Below are 17,617 nucleotides of genomic sequence, written 5' to 3'. Positions count from 1 at the left end.
ACACATACCAGATTTGGGATGTTCGGCCCAAGGTTTTCATTGTGCGGAGTAACAGGAAGCAAATGGGAAAGTACATACGCTGTAGGACACCTCCGAAGGTCTGACACTGGGTCTTTTCTGACCCCCCCAGGTTTTAATATTTTCACAGAACACACCTCCCCCCCCCCCTCTGAGGTCATTCCGAGAGGGGTGCGGTAAATGTGTACGTACTTGTGGAAAATCCCTAATTCCCCATTTTGACCATATCTCTGCAGGAGATCCTCCGATCGGGAATATATGCCTGGCATATTTCAGGTCATGATTTTAGCTGTTTAGCAATACCAAGTAGGACCCGGAAACTATACCCAGGTAGGTGGATACGCCATTTGGGGGTGTTCTGGGGCCTGCACCTCCATGAGTTTAGATGCGTTTTAATTGGCTTGCCCCCCAATTCCGAAAATATAAGGAAGGCTAGGACCTTCACAGACCAATAATCCTTATTAAGAGATTTTCCCCTTAATCTGACTCTCAGAGCCATGGTGTCTGTGAGAAATACCAGAGGTGTCAAACCTCGCTGGCAGGGGGGTAATTGACATGCCCCTGTCACTGGCTAACTTTATTGCCATCATGTTTAAGGACTTTCTGAGGCCACATGCAAATCAGAGTTCACTTTAGATGAGAGTAGGGGGAGAGATAAATATTGAAGACCCACTGAACATTTCCCTAGTCCAGAATGGTGGACAGTCGGGTGACACTTTATCAATATTATTATAAACACATAACAAGTCAAGTGATTCCAACCTTTATATAATACTTGAAGACTTCGCTGGCGAAGCGGAGCTCGAGGGTGTTATACAGGATCAGCTTGCAGTATCCTGCCAGGAGTATGCGTCTTTCATGGAGCCGTTGGATTTTGTAGTCTTCGTCCCCTAAAAATAAGTTTAAAAAAGCCAATGACTGCTAGTCTTACTATTTGGGTCCCTTGCAACAGGTTCTGGGAGTTGACTGAAAGATATCAACAAGTAAGACATGGTGTGAAAGTGGAATGTAAGTCAGGACTTGTTCACATCTTGTCTTTACACTACATTGTGCAACATTTCTATGGGACCCAAAGATCGTGTCCTTTCAGCACCCGCCCAGTTGATATGTCACATAAACAAGATGTAAACAGAGCTTTACACATCAGTTGCTGGTAACACTTTCCGGCCACAGTCACATTTTCCTTTCTCATCCCTGACCTCCGAGGTCTACAACTCTTTATTATTCCATTCCATGTACCACATAATGTGAGGACTTGAGGTGGAACTGAACAAAAAAAAAAGTCATTCCAACATACAAAAAACCCCAAAATGCCAACTCTGTTCTTGACAGCAACTGCCCCGATCGGTTTGCTCTGGTTACCCGTTTAGATGCCATGCTGACTGTTTCTAAACAGTCAGTGTGAGGGTGGAATGCCTTCCTTACCTCGATTAGGACCATCATGACCGCCCAGAGCCTACTGCAGCTCGGCCTGTGACAGGCTTTCATAGGCAATACTTATAAATCCTCAAATACTACTGTATAAAGTACAAGCAATAAAATGATTGCAAGTTCAAGTTCCCCGTGGGGACTATATAGAAGCGTGAAAAAAGGAATAGAAAAATAAAAGGGTTTTTTTTTTTAAATCAGTAAAAAAAATTAAAATATTTTAATTTTGATAAAAGCCCAGTCTCATTAAAAAAAAACCTCCAGACATTTGGTCTAGTTGTGTCTGTAAGACTGAACTATTAACACATCACGATATTTATCCTGCATGGTGAAAGACATCACAAAAAAAGTACGAAAAGCCAGAATTTTTTTTTGTTATCCTTGCTTCTAAAAAATATTAAAAAGTGATCAAAAAGACTTATATTTCCCAAAATGGCGATAAAAACTAAAGCTCATCTATTTATTCCCACTTATATTTTTTTTTACATAAGTTTATGGTGCCATTAACAAAAATACACCTTATGCGTTACGGCTCTTGGAGGTAAGCGGGAAAATAAATTCCTGGTAGTGAAGGGGGTAATTGTGCAGACTGTTTTGGATGTGGCGATACCAAATACGTTTTTTTTTCCTGTTTTTCACGCGATAGGAAAAGTTTAGTTTCACTTTGCTTTCTAATCCCACGAACCGGGTTGAACATGCCATCGCTTGTACAATATATCTGTTATTTCGCGGGTGGAGGGGATGGGGTGACAGGGGCGGCCCCTTCCTCTGTCCAGATGCTACGATCACTATGGACTGCAGCATCTGAATGGTTAAACAGCCTAAAGCCTCATCTCCAATCCTGGCCACTGTAGGGGAGTGTTATACAACAGTGGGTACAGTGCAGCCTGCCCCGTCATCTTTCCCACTTATACATTTACAGCGGATGTCAGTAAGGGGTCAAACTAAAACTAATTGGATCAATAAAAGAGAAATGTAAAAAGGTTTTTGGAGATTTTTGCCTCCAATCACTGGCTACAATGGCGACATGTGACCTGTGAGGCCAATGACTGGCTGCAGCAGTCACGTTACTGAGGCCAGGAGCTCCTGGAAGCAAAGGACCAGGACGCGAGCCGCAGGGCTTAGACAATTAAAGGGCGAGTATGTTTTTTTCCTTTATATGCTTGCTGTGGCAAGCTTTACAAAAAATCTCAGAAAACCCCTTGAAGCCTTCCTTCCCTGCCTTGTGTAATCCCGTCCCTATAAAACAAGATGATGCTGATGGGAACTGAACCCTACAAATAAGCCACCACTTGCTCTTTATATCGTCCTATATGGCTCTACCTTCGCCCGCACACAGAACACGCACCGCTATCCTCATCTTCAGAGTTTGTGAACACGTGATCAACGAGGAACCCTGCAAGCTCCACCTGGAGAGGAAGGTCTGGCGAGTACGAAAGCGTCTGCAGGTAGGACCGATCGCCCCGGCCAATGGGTTCACTGAAAATCACCAGGAGGTCACTAAGTAGTTTAAAGGTCTGCGCAGGAAAACAGCAAGAACTCGTTGAGTGGTTGTTAACAATAGACACATCCATTACATTAGATATACATAGAATTACATTTACATACATAGACGCACACATGTACACTCCATGTCTAAGAAAACAATCCCAGCCCTAGAAGGTGTTGCTTTGCTACAAATCCCGGCATGCGGTTCCATCTCAGGCAGATCTGTAAATGCCGAGAGTTGTGGGGATTAGATGGACGGTCTTGCAATTTTATTACTCCATATCACAAAAGTACAGGCAACGTTTCGACAATTAGTCTTTATCAAGCCTAAGGCCACTTCTTTTCTGATGCTTGATCTGGGGACTGGAGGTCCATAGTCCCATTAGTGGCTTGGCATACATCACTTAATACCTCTGCGCTGCTGCGCATTATTTGGTGTGCTGCGGGATTCTTCTTTTGGATACCACTAGATAGACGGTCTTGTCACCTGAGACCCTAAAATTGGTTCCCCCCTTGGCCTATAAAAGGCTCTCGGAGGCTCCTTGTGTGTAGTGACCTCTTCTTCCGCTTGTGTGGAGCTTGTTGGCCACTAGTGGCCTCTACGATGCAGAGAAGAGATTTCACCCCGTTACCAGAGTCTGAGAGGGGCGCATTATTGGGATGTGAGAAGCTGGATGGTCGTATCGATGGATTGTCCCCCACTGGGCCGTTCTGACCAGACTGTTAGGGTCAGAACAGCGTTGGCACCATAGGATATGTGAGGGCACACAAGGTGACCGGGCTCAGGATGCCCCCTACAGACCACCAGTAGAGAGCAGCGTCTGACAAGGCTGTTAGGGGGTGTTGGGACAGTGGGTGTGAGGGCACACAAGGTGACCAGGCTCAGGACGCCCCCTACAGACCACCAGTAGAGAGGAGCGCCTGACCAGACTGTTAGGGGGTGTCGGGACCAGTGGATGTGTGAGGGCACACAAGGTGACTGGGCTCAGGACCCCCCGACAGACCAATCGTAAGAGAGGAGCGTCTGACCAGACTGTTAGGAGGTGTTGGGACCAGTGGAGGTGTGAGGGCCCACAAGGTGACCAGGCTCAGGACGCCCCCTACAGACCACCAGTAGAGAGGAGCGTCTGACCAGACTGTTAGGGGGTGTTGGGACCAGTGGAGGTGTGAGGGCCCACAACGTGACCGGGCTCAGGATGCCCCCTACAGACCACCGGTAGAGAGGAGCGTCTGACCAGACTGTTAGGAAGTGTTGGGACCAGTGGATGTGTGAGGGCACACAAGATGACGGGGCTCAGGATGCCCCCTACAGACCACCAGTAGAGAGGAGCGTCTGACCAGACTGTTAGGTGTTGGAACCAGTGGATGTGTGAGGGCACACAAGGTGACCGGGCTCAGGATGCCCCCTACAGACCACCAGTAGAGAGCAGCGTCTGACAAGACTGTTAGGGGGTGTTGGGACCAGTGGGTGTGTAAGGGCACACAAAGTGACCGGGCTCAGGACGCCCCCTACAGACCACCAGTGGAGAGGAGCATCTGACCAGACTGTTAGGAGGTGCTGGAACCAGTGGGTGTGTGAGGGCACACAAGGTGACCGGGCTCAGGACGCTCCAAAAAACCACCAGAAGAGAGGAGCGTCTGACCAGACTGCTAGGAGGTATTGGGACCAGTGCATGAAGGCACACAAGGTGACCGGGCTCAGGACGCCCTCAACAGAAGAGAGGATCGTCCGACAAGCATCAACTCCGTTTCGTTGTCCGCCATCCAGAGACAGAGGGCGCCATCGTTACACCCCTGTGTCTGTCAGAACCCTGTTCAGGCACTTGCAAAAGGACATTTGGTCTCGCGGCCCCCATTACATGTATGGCCTCTGTCCCCCACCATTGCAGTGATGTCATAAATGATAAAACTAGATGCTACGCAGAGGAACTGGATTGTCTTCAGTGCTGAATGCAGGTTTAGTTTGGCCGCCGACAACGGCCGTGTTTGTGTCTGGAGACCTCGGGGGGAGCCCCTTAATCCTGCCTTTGCTGTGGAGCGGCACACTGCCCCCTGCTGGTGTGATGGTCTGCGGGGGGTCATCGCATACAACAGTCGGTCACCCCTAGTAGTGGTACGAGGGACAATGACAGCTCAGCCATATGTTCAGGACATCCTGCAGCGACATGTGTTCCTCTCATGGCAGGTCTTGCAAGAGGCAGGGTCCCGATCGCCAGATTTATCACCAATAGAACATGTATGGGACCATCTGGGATGCCAACTTCAACAGTCTCCAAATTTGCATAGATCGATGACCGGTTCCTATCAGCTAGGCAGAACATTCAGAACCTCCAGCGAATCTGTGGCAACCATAGAGAGCTTCCTGTCCACAGGGGCCGATATTCCTGCAGAACAAATTTTCCCCACCCAGTGGAATCTACACCACAAAGAATTGCTGCGGTTCTGAAGGCCAAATGAGGTCCAACGTGCTACTAGATGGGGGTCTAAGAACACGGCCATCCAGTGTACACTGAGAAATGTATTCATTACAAACAACAGGACTTTATAGCTAAGAGGGAGGGAAAACAAACATAAATCAGTCTCGTCATCCGCTACCTGTTCTCTTACGCTGCAGTGGGTATCCGTCAGCAGAGTCTGACACGCGCTCAGGAACAAGAGGAGCCTCTTCCGTAAATCCGCCAGCGCATCCTTGTTACAGAGAGAACATCTTGTGATACAACAATCAGCTGCCCATACTAGCAACAAGACTATGGTGTATGACCAACACTTCCCAGGACCCACAGATGTGGCAATGGTTGACATGACCGGTGCAATGTGATAACGCGAATCATGGCATTGTCGCACACGGTAAATTATTACAATGCGTTAAATGTCAAGGTAAGGTTTGCAGCCGGTGTACGAGGCTTGCTGAGGCTGCAGGCAGTTCAGAAGGTTATGAGGTGCAAGGTGTCTGGGGAAGAAGGGATGGGGCAGACAGGAGGACTCAAGGAGACGCCACATCTTCTGACATGTCATCAGGATCAGGGAGGGGGCAGACAGGAGGACTCAAGGAGACGCCACATCTTCTGACGTGTCATTAGTATCAGGGAGGGGGCAGACTGGAGGACTCAAGGAGACTCCACATCTTCTGACATGTCATCAGGATCACGGAGGGGGCAGACAGGAGGACTCAAGGAGACTCCACATCTTCTGACGTGTCATTAGTATCATGGAGGGGGCAGACAGGAGAACTCAAGGAGACTCCACATCTTCTGACGTGTCATTAGTATCAGGGAGGGGGCAGACTGGAGGACTCAAGAAGACTCCACATCTTCTGACGTGTCATTAGTATCAGGGAGGGGGCAGACTGGAGGACTCAAGGAGACTCCACATCTTCTGACATGTCATTAGTATCAGGGAGGGGGCAGACTGGAGGACTCAAGGAGACTCCACATCTTCTGACATGTCATTAGTATCACGGAGGGGGCAGACTGGAGGACTCAAGGAGACTCCACATCATCTGACGTGTCATTAGTATTAGGGAGGGGGCAGACAGGAGGACTCAAGGAGACTCCACATCTTCTGACGTGTCATTAGTATCAGGGAGGGGGCACACTGGAGGACTCAAGGAGACTCCACATCTTGTGACATGTCATTAGTATCACGGAGGGGGCAGACAGGAGGACTCAAGGAGACTCCACATCTTCTGACATGTCATTAGTATCAGGGAGGGGGCAGACAGGAGGACTCAAGGAGACTCCACATCTTCTGACATGTCATTAGTATCACGGAGGGGGCAGACAGGAGGACTCAAGGAGACTCCACATCTTCTGACATGTCATTAGTATCACGGAGGGGGCAGACAGGAGGACTCAAGGAGACTCCACATCTTGTGACGTGTCATTAGTATCAGGGAGGGGGCAGACAGGAGGACTCAAGGAGACTCCACATCATCTGACGTGTCATTAGTATTAGGGAGGGGGCAGACTGGAGGACTCAAGGAGACTCCACATCTTCTGACGTGTCAAGTATCTAAGCTGCGGCTCGGCAGAGATCAGACGGGCCATTATTATAATGTGCATTTTCTGGCAGTGATAACTGGATATGATGGAAATGATTCCTTGCCTGACGCTGGTAGGACATTCATTGTCATGCAGATCACTGCCGATGACTCAGGTCACACACAAGTATAAGCCGGGCCAAGGGCACTTCACTTCTAGCAATTTCAGGTTAATTTCAATCATGATAACATCATGGACTGAAATCAATGGCTGCGTGCTGGACGGCAGAGCGGAGCTACATCCCTGGGTGCGAGGAGGAACAGTGAAGAGGACAGAGCGGCAATACCAAACCACGCAAAAGTGCTATGGCCGATGGATCCAGCCAGCCACAGCAGCTTGCCAGCGGCTGTTCAGGAGGGGTCCCAGGGGCAGATCCCCACCAATCTCATTAGATGTTGTAATCCCAGAACACCCCTTCAATTCCATATGTTATAAGTAGTGCTGCATGGTAATGGGGATACCAAATATAAAATGTATTTTAGCAAAAAAAAAAAAGAGTTTTGTATCATTTTTAATCATTTTAACACTATCCTTAATTTCACAAAAGGGACCGAGTTTTTTTTTTGTTCAATTACAACACCGGGTATAATGAAAAGGCCGGATCCAGCGTAATATCTCCCTACTGGTGTCCTATATTGGAGTAACAATAGTCTACTTGCATAGGAAGGCCTGGATGCACTACATGATCACGGATCTCATTTCTGTATTGTGGCCCCTGTAAGAGAGAGGAAAACCCAGTTGTATAGTTGAAGAGTAGCGTGTGAGAAGCAGGAATCTGCTTTCCACATCTCTCTAAGTCCGGTGGGACCGCGGCTATGAATGAAGTAAGGAGAGCGTACTGGAGGTGTATTCTACGATGGGGGCCGATCATCCAGGAAGTCGTCCGCCATCGTCTGTTCACTCCAGGCACTCTCAACACGGATCGGTATCCGAAAATCTCCTGCACAGGTCCAAAAAGACAATGGCGCCAGATTCCAACCCCCACGTTCACTCAGAAACTTGCACTGCCTTCTGATTGGCTGGTTCTCTTACTAGTAATCTGCATTGCATCTGCACCAACAAGGTCCTACAATGATGGCGTCAGCCCTGGACTGCGCTGTCGAATGGCTCCATGCAAGTGTCGTAGCAGAAGGACGCCATGTCCAGTACGCTCCCCTTACTTCAGTCATAGCCACGGTCCCACAAGACTTAGATGCAGAAAGCGGATTCCTGCTTCTCACACGCTACTCTTCAACTCTGCAATCAGGTTTACTTTCTATCTCTTCCAAGGGCCACAACACAGAATTGAAGCATGTGTTCCGGGCTCCCAGGGGCCAATGCGCCGTACCATCGTGTAGCACATCAGTGTTTTCTCTACCCAAGTATGTAATTGTTATCTCCCTATAGGACACTGGTATGAGATCCAGCGATGGGTCCGACTTTGACTACATCCTGGATACTCCACAGTGCAGAGGCATCGGTCTGGGCATACTACTAGTGTGCCCTGCTTGTCTCCATAGTGGCCCCAGCTTGAGTGATCATGGCTACAAGTGGATCCCCCCACCTGTACATTGCCGAGGTCAGCTTATACACAGCTCCAGGGGAGCACTAGCTGCCAGGATTACAGTTTTCTTTGCTGCCAACAGTTGCAGATGGGAAGGATCTGTTTTGGTCAGGGATCCCATGTTCCTATGATGGGGAACATAATTCTAAGTGGATGCCTCTATTCGTCTAATGGGAGAGACCGGTCAATCAAGTCAGGAAAGACGGGAGGGGAGTCACCTATTTTTAACCCCTTCCCGCTCCAGGGCGTACCGGTATGTCCTGGCAGCCTGGTACTTCCCGCTGCAGGGCGTACCGGTACGTCCTGGAGATAGCGCGGGATCACATAAGATCCAGCGCTATCCCGCAGCGGGAGCCGGCTGTCAGTCACAGCCGGCGTCCCGCTGCAACAGCGGGGTGGGGGGGGGCATCGGAGATGCGCCGCCCGCTGTTAACCCCTTCCCTGCCGCGATCTAAGTAGATCGCGGCAGGGAAAGAGTTCACAGAGGGATCGCGCTCCCTCTGTGTCTCCGGCCGGAACTCACGATGTCATCGCGAGAGCCCGGCCTGTCGCCATGGCAACAGGACGCCAGACACTGGCGTCCTGTATTGCCTGTGCCTATAATCGCTGTATAAGCGATAAGGCATGGCAGAGCAGTAGCTCTGCCATGCCTTATAACAGCGATCATAGGCACAGTGTTGTAAGTCCCTCAGAGCGACACAAACAGTATAAAAAAAAGAAAAGAAAAGTGTAAAAAAAGAAAAATGTAAAAAAAAAACCCCTTTTTTTATGCTTTTTCTAATATTAGCATAAAAAAGGGGGAAAAAATTAAAACCCCACATATTTGGTATTGACGCGTCCGTAACGACGTGTACAAAAAGTTGAACACACTTTTTATTTTGTACGATAAAAAGCGTAAAAAACAACGCTAAAAAACAGAGGCAAAATGCTAATTTTTAGCATTTTGCCTCCCAAAAAATGCAATAAAAGTGATCAAAAAAGCCGTACATTCCCCAAAATAGTACCAATAAAAACTACAGCTCGTCTCGTAAAAAATAAGCCCTCATAGAGCTCCGTACATAGAAAAATAAAAGAGTTACAGGACTTTGAATGCAGCTATAGAGAAAAAAAAAAAGATTTCCAAAAAAAAGGGGGTTTTATTGCAAAAAAGTGTAAAAACCTAAAAAAAATATTAAAATTTTGGTATCGTTGTTACCGTACCGACCCGCAGAAAAAATTTAGTGTGTCATTTATGCTGCATGATTAACGCTGTAAAAAAAAGAAAAAGAAATCTATGGCAGAATTGATGCGTTTTCTCTCCCTGTTATCATTAAAAAAAAATTAAAAAATTTTACGATATAGTCTATGTACCCAAAAGTGGCACCGATAAAAACTACAGCTCGCCACGCAAAAAACAAGCCCTTATACGGCTGCGTCCACGGAAAAATAAAAAAGTTATGGCTTTTGAAAAATGGAGATGGAAAAATACCAAAAAAATCGCTTGGTCCTCAACGCCAAAATAGGCCGTGTCATTAAGGGGTTAATACTATTGAAAATTTGGGTTTTCTGGTGTAAATTTCTGGATTCTGAGGGATACCATCTGACGGGTCTGAATCTGCACGGATTTTGTTCACGGTCAGATGCAGAACTATCACGTGTTTTCCCTCAGAATGCAGGTGTGATGCATCATGGGGCTCCAATGTGAAGGACATTCTGGTATATAGCCATTTTGACTCGTGTAGGGGGTCATAACTCCTTACAACACTGTCCAAATGTGGTAAGACGTTTCCCCATGTGGAAAAGGCATCCCTGCCAGTTTGTTAATAAACAAAAAATAGCACTAACCCCACCGATGGGAGCGTATGAGAGATCAGACAATTTGTCAACGGACGCAGGAAGGTGGTCGCTTATGTAATGTGTTGACCTTTCCGAGGAGGAGAGCTAAGCAGTTGGGTTTCATTGGGACCCAAGCTAATACTCCGGCGGCCAGATATGTAAACTTGATTACTCAAAACTTACATTCTGACTCTGTCAGGGGTATCTAAATAAAACGTTCTTACAACGTGAAGCTAAATGGATTATCCACCTGCATGGTCTCACAGGGGTTAAATGAGGGGCTTTCCTATCAGCCAATGACTATGTTCTAAATTGCATTGGTGACTTTTCCTACTTGGTAAGACTTTGGTTCACTGCCATAATCTCACTGAACTGAAAACGATGCCTTGCTCCACATGTGAAGGACGATTTCTGTAGGTGATGTGAATTATGGGAGGACTTTGAAGATGGTGCTTTGGATAGTCCTGCCTAGTAGTGTATGTATCTATAAGGTGGTCAGGGTCTGCAGATTGACTCCCCCTTACATCGGTAACTCGATGTCCGATGGGTTACTGCTTTAATAAACACTTCCACTATTATAACATCCCCATCTTCCTGCATGTTGTGGAGGTCTGCTGCACGTTGTGGGCGGGCCCTTGTTACATCCCCTTTTACTTAATTCCATTTTGACTACAATTATTATACGGTAACAGTCCAATTATATAAATGTCCGGCCTTTTCAATATCAGCCCCGTTTGTCAACGGAGGAGAGACCCCATTGCCTAGCAGCAGGATGCCCATCGCTTATGGAAGCGCTCGGTAATAAATGCTGCATGTGATGGCTCGGCGCAGCCCCCAGGTCCACGGGATACTCGAGGGGCGAGCACTCCTCTATTCTAGGAGTTCAGCTCAGGTTGGATAAGGGTTTTAGGGGGCGCGTGATGGCAGGCGGGTCATTTAAACAGTGAGACGAATGGTGGACTTGTAGCTCTGCCCTCCGAGGATGCGGTGAAGCATGTCAGTGGGGTCTAGTTTGTGTCTCGACAACACCGCTGTCTAATGTGACCTTACTCAGCAGGGGCTCCAGCTCTAGGATGGATGTCCTGCGGGACAGCATAGTGAGGAAGACACGGTGTCTGATGATAAAGGTCAGGAACAGTGTTCATGGGGTAAGAAGAAGTAAAGTTGTTTCACATGTGACACTTAGGATGGCGGTCCGTTCCTTTGGATAATCGTGGTAAATCAGTTTTCAGTATCCAGTATCCTATGCGTTATTGTGTAGATATAGATTCTGGCAAACTGCGCCAAAGTTTTAGCACAATTTTTGGCATTAACTAGCCATCTAATAGCTGGTATAATCTTGGACTGGGCAGAGTTGAGATTCGATAAATGTAGCATCCCGCAGGAGTTGCTGTGATGAATCTGATCCATTATAAGCCTGTCTAGTCTTAGGCTGGGCTAACACGGGCACACGGTACAACGCTGCATAAAAAGGGCAGCGTTTTAGCGGCGCAGGGAACTGTGTCACGTTTTTGCCTGTACATACAGTGTGTTACGCACGCTCTCCTGCTTCCTGGTTTCTTCTTTTTTTTTTTAAACTTTCTTCTGGTTTTCCTAGCAACATGCGTAAAAACCGCAACACAATGCAATGTATTTGCGTATGCACAGCATTCCGAACGCAGCCATAGAAAACAATACAGTGGTACGCAGGTGAAACGCGGTAAAACAAGACATGATGCGTTCTTTTTTTAATTTATGTAATGAATATACGCAAGTGTGTAACAATGTCCTTTCATGGACTCCAGTCACCGTATTACGCTCATGTGAGCCCGGCCTTAGTATAATGTACGCTCCTGTGAGCCCGGCCTTAGTATAATGTACGCTCCTGTGAGCCCGGCCTTAGTATAATGTACGCTCGCGTGAGCCCGGGCTTAGTATAATGTACGCTCATGTGAGCCCGGCCTTAGTATAATGTACGCTCATGTGAGCCCGGCCTTAGTATAATGTGAGCCGGCCTTAGTATGCACGGTCTAACTTTTAGATAGTATCAGTAAATAAGCCCCGATATTTTCTTTTAAACACTTCAGCATTAAACAAAGAAGGGAATTATTAGGTCCGGCATTTTAAACGTCCGTCTTAACAGAACTTTTAGCTGCTCAGACAGTGCCTAATATACAAGTATCATAGACTGGTAGAGCTGGAAGGGACCTCCAGGGTCATCAACCCCCTGCTTAGCAGGGACAGACCTTTGTATATTAGGCGCATCTTGGCATCTCCGTGCGCCTTAACTGAAATATACAATAGGCCTAACCTGGGGCACATTTCTGCTATAATTTCTGCTGGTTTCTGGTCCGGGGCAACCATCCTTAATTTTTTCAAAAGAGGCGTGGGCGGTGCAAAAAGCAGAAAAGTTGCAAATTTGTGCGCAAATACCCAACTTGCACAGAAATCTGACTTTATGCCAGAAACTGGTGTAAAAGCTGCTATGAATGTCCCCCATTGCTTACAATGAAGGAGGCCGTCAGTATTTAACACTGATGTGGTTGGAGCAGCAAGAATCTCCTGACAGCTTTCCTTTAAGACATTTAAATTATGCGGCAACTATATTTTAATGAGACATACATTTACTATCCACAGTAAAGAGTGACATTTTGGGGACGGTTTTCCTAATTTTAACATCACCGTAGTCAGACCGCCATACAACAGTTACGCCTGGGAAACTCAAGCATGGGAGATTAGACAGCAGACAGTCATCCATCCGTGTGCTGTGGAATAGGATATGCTGCCATCGGTCCATATGACAGGAAGTTCATGTGAACATACGTATTGGTCCTAATACGTCCGTGGAATACACAGACAGCACAGGGCCCAAATCTATAGCTGTCTGAATGGGCCCTTAGGGCTATAGACCTTGGGCAGGACTGTCCCTAACCTCCGATGGCTTCCTGTCCCTTACCTCAGATGGCTGGCACTTGGAGAAGTGTGAGAGCTCCCATAACAGGGAGAAATGGCAGCAGACCAGCGCCGGGCGGACAATCTATAAAGGAGAGGATGCTTAGTGACTGATACCGCTGCACAGACGCCGCTCTGAGACACAAGGCATCACCTGCTCAGGAACCTCCGACGTGTCTATAGCCTTCTGCAGGATATGGATGCAGGGGTCATACAGCTCCCAGCGGGTGAGATCATGAGCGCTGCAGGAGAGAAGGGAGGAATCATGAGAGCGGACAGGATTACCTGCGCAGGTATAATGGGGTCTGGGTGTCACCTGTACAGGGCAGCAAGCCTCTTCATTGTGGCTGCGATGTTGTAGACGTCATCTTCATCCAGATCCGTCACCTACAACAGGACAGAGCGTGACAAAGATACAAACGCCGGCTACGAGCGCCTTACCTGCTTTACCAACTACAATCGTTAAGGTCTTTCCTTATTACAGGAAAGTCAAATGTATTAAAACAAATCCCGAGTCACAAAGGACATTGCGCTTCCAGCTAACTTAAACAGAAAGAACAGTTGAGTGTTGGCATTTACTTAATCAAACCCCATATCTGCTCTCCAAACAAGGCTGGGACAAATCGTTCCCCAAGTCCTAGGAGGCGCAGCAAACTACTACTCCTCTATGACAGCAGGGCCACTCTTACCCCTTTCTTCAGCAGGATCCCCCTCTGCCTCCCTTCCCTCCATGTTCTCCAGCAATGTGCCCACTGTAGCAGGAGGCTTAAGGTACCTTTACACGGGCCCAAATGAATGATTACGGGCGACTGTCTGCCCATGTACACTGCCCTCTACAGGGCACTGAGTGAGAATTTGCTCAGTTGTTGCTAGTCGTTCCATATCATCTGACTGAAGCAGAACAACTACTGAATGTCTTCTCGCTCCGGGTAAGCCTGTTTTTCTGTGAATGTGAGCGTGCGGCTCCAAGAGATCTCTGGTGCACTCCGCGCCCATTCTCTGTGTAAACGGGCCAACTCCGACGGCTGTCAGATGATTCTGCGCCCCGTAGCTGTTCCGTGTAAATCTACCTGTACGTCCCAGCAGTCTACACCCAGGTGCTTTACATGCGGCTCTTCACATCAGCCTATGGCTCCGCAGCAGTCAGTGAAAATCTCACTGGAATAGGGGTTAAATAACGGCTTCCCAAGGCTGATTTTTCACTTTGCCCGCCCCGATCCCCTAATGTTAGTAAATATAGGCTTTATATCCGCAATTACCCAACGAACAATGGAGGCGTTCACAGCTCATACCAGTTAGTATGATTTATAGGACCAGTGTTTACTAATTACCACTTACTAATGTAATATATAGTGAAAGGGATTGGAGTTAGTCAAAATATTTAGGTGTGAATAGTTCAGCAGCTCGCCGAGGAGACATGTTGGCTCGTAGCTTTCGCATACGAGCTGCATGTGTTTTACGAACTTCAGCAGGTGACGGTGGTGACATCGTGGCTTGTCGCTGTGCCATGTAAGCTGCATTAGCTTCATGGTGGCGTTGAACCCTCTGCAGTGACAGGTTTACATAACAGCGACGGTTTGTTACAACACTGATGATTAGATGAAGGCTGGACTGGTGTTGGCGGCATTAGTACTTGAGATGAAATGATATCACTTTCAGGAGATGTGAAGATAGTGGGGAAGGACTAGGCTTCAGTGTTGTTGGTCAGTATGCACCGCCAGCTATGTATGCCGCCATTTGTGAGGTGTCATTTTTTGGAGTCTCCACACAGGTGTGCAACTACAAACTGCCAGACTGAGTACAGCTATATCCATAGCAACTGAGGCCGTGGGTGTTTCCCGTCAGCACACGGCAGCTGTCCAGCCCTGCAGGCTTTTAATAATGTGAAGGACCTGTGATGACGTCACCGTCAGGTGATCGGGGGCGGAGCTCAGAGACCCTGTGATTGATCGCATGATGGTGGCATCATCACAGGTCCTGTGAGCACACGGCTGCTGTCTGGCTCTGTGTTTTATATATGCTTTAGAACCTGCAATGACATTACAGCCATCTGATCAGGGGGCGGAGCATGTGAAGCACTCGCACACTCATGGACAAGTGGTCGTTAGCACTTTGATTCACTTGATGTAATGATTAATCACACGATATCAGCTCCTGTCCTACGCACCATTAGATAGACAGTTATAAAATAATAGTAATCTTTATGTATATAGCACCAACATATTCCACAGCGCTTACAATACAGGGGAAATAAAAACAAAACCACTGTGACATGTAGTAATCAGTTGATGGAAACAGTAGGGGTGAGGGTCCTGCTCCAACGAGCTTACATACTACAGATAATGGGGTGATACAGAAGGTAAAGGGGCTGGAGATGTGCGTGGTATGGCGGGGTGGAGAGTGAGGGATGCTATACACATAGACAATGGTCAGGCCGTATAGTGGCTGAATCAGTATAACTGCAGCTGCCGGTTGATCACGGCTAGCAGGGATTGCAGTCAGTAGGTCAGGGAGCATGTTATCAGGTGGCGTGCAGAGGGGTTAGGTTTAGGAGATGCGGTATGCCTACCTGAAGAGGTGCGTTTTTAGAGCACGCCTGAAGTTTAGGGTGTCAGTGATTACCCAGATGGCTTTTGGTAGTGCGTTCCAGAGGACAGGTGCTGCTCTGAAGAAGTCTTGGAGGTGGGAATGAGAGGTTCAAGTTAAAGGGTCACTTAATCAGATTTTGTTGGCGGAGCAGAGGGCACAGGCTGGGTGGTGGATTGACATAAGGGAAGCGATGTAGGGCAACGCGGTGCTGTGAAAAGCTTTGTGGATGAAGGTAGTGAGTTTAAAATTGAATTCTGTATTTAACGGGCAGCCAGTGCAGTGACTGGCACAGGGCAGAGGCGTCCGAGTAGCGGCTGGACAGGAAGATGAGCCTGGCTGCCGCATTCAGGATGGACTGGAGAGGGTAGAGTCTGGTGCAGGGGAGGCCGATCAGCAGCGGTGTTGCAATAATCGAGTCGGGAGTGGATAAGGGCAACAGTGAGCGTTTTTAGCGAGTCTATAGTGAGAAAAGAGCGGATTCTTGCGATGTTCCTGAGGTGCAGCTGACATGTTCGGGCCAGAGATTGGATGTAGGGAGTAAAGGAGAGATCGGAGTCGAATATGACCGCAAGGCAGCGGGCGTGTTGTCTAGGAGTTATGGTGGCGCCACACACTGAGATGGAGATGTCAGGATGAGGTCGGTTAGTGGAGGGCGGAAATACCAGTAAGTCAGTTTTTGAGAGGTTCAGTTTTAGGTAGAGAGAGGACATGGTGTTAGAGACAGCGGACAGACAGTCGATGTTTTGGAGGAATGTTGCTGAGATGTCCCGGGAAGAGGTGTATAGCTGGGTGTCGTCAGCATAGAGGTGGTACTGAAAGCCAAATCTGATGGTTTGTCCAATGGAGGCTGTGAAGATTGAGAAGAGGAGGGGGCCGAGGACCGAGCCCTGGGGGACCCCAACAGCAAGGGGAAGAGGAAGGGAGGTAGAGCCAGCAAAGCAGACGCTGAAATGCTCCAGCCTGATCGCAGCAGCTCTGATAGAGGATGAGAAATCTGCTGAATCTTCAGACTATCTTATCTAACTTTATCCCAGCTATTAGCGGTCTCAGTTTATGCACCACTTCGTAACACACTTATTTAGTGCACAGCGTCACATTTAGGCCACACCCCCTTTTTCACACAAAGAATCGCCAGTTTCTTGGACATAGCAAAAAAAAAAAAAGAAAGTCAGAAAATGTCTAATACACGCAGTTGTGTAAAGCATGCAAGACAGATATCTGATGCAATTTGTGCCAGAAAACTGCTGAATTTTCACTAGTAAGGTACCTTTACACGGACAACTGATGGACGCATAAATGTCCGACAGCAACATTTACACAGGAGCGACAGTCTGTCAGATAATGGAGGCAGAGCGGCGTGAGATCTCTGCCATTCCCCGGCCTCCATTCACTGTAAACAAGAGTCATTCAAAGATGGAGCAATTTGAAACAGAACTAACAACTGAGTGACGTCTCATCAGTGCCCTGTAGGGGGCAGTGTGCACACGGGCCGACAGCCATCTTTAATCACCCGTTTTAGCAATTATTTTGGTGACTATTGGTCCATGTAAAGGTACTGTAAATCTGACCCGTTGCACAAAATGCTGCATCATCCTGTAAGATGTCCTGGCTCCTCGGGAATACACCATATTGGATTGCACCAATCATCAGCTGCTATAAAGAGAATGTCTCATCAGAAAATGACAGATTGTATAAATCTAATTTCTACGTTCTGCATATTTTTAAGAATTTTTATCCCATTATTTTTTTTAATGTTACAATCTAT

At 47.6% G+C, this 17,617-nt stretch overlaps 1 protein-coding gene across 1 annotated transcript in view; it reads right to left on the bottom strand.

Annotated features, from left to right (window-relative positions):
* STAG3 (STAG3 cohesin complex component) overlaps positions 1-17,617 on the bottom strand; it is a 103,631-nt gene that overhangs the window by 29,177 nt on the left and 56,837 nt on the right. The window contains exons 18-23 of the mRNA XM_066589520.1: positions 13,580-13,650; positions 13,418-13,505; positions 13,268-13,348; positions 5,530-5,622; positions 2,795-2,963; positions 781-908 (exon numbers count right to left, since the gene is read on the bottom strand). Coding sequence (XP_066445617.1) covers positions 781-908; positions 2,795-2,963; positions 5,530-5,622; positions 13,268-13,348; positions 13,418-13,505; positions 13,580-13,650 — 630 coding nt within the window. The remainder of the gene's footprint in view (positions 1-780; positions 909-2,794; positions 2,964-5,529; positions 5,623-13,267; positions 13,349-13,417; positions 13,506-13,579; positions 13,651-17,617) is intronic.

This window comes from Eleutherodactylus coqui, chromosome 2, assembly GCF_035609145.1.
Source record: "Eleutherodactylus coqui strain aEleCoq1 chromosome 2, aEleCoq1.hap1, whole genome shotgun sequence".
Classification (NCBI taxonomy): domain Eukaryota; kingdom Metazoa; phylum Chordata; class Amphibia; order Anura; family Eleutherodactylidae; genus Eleutherodactylus; species Eleutherodactylus coqui.
This window is presented reverse-complemented; position numbering and strand designations above follow the sequence as displayed.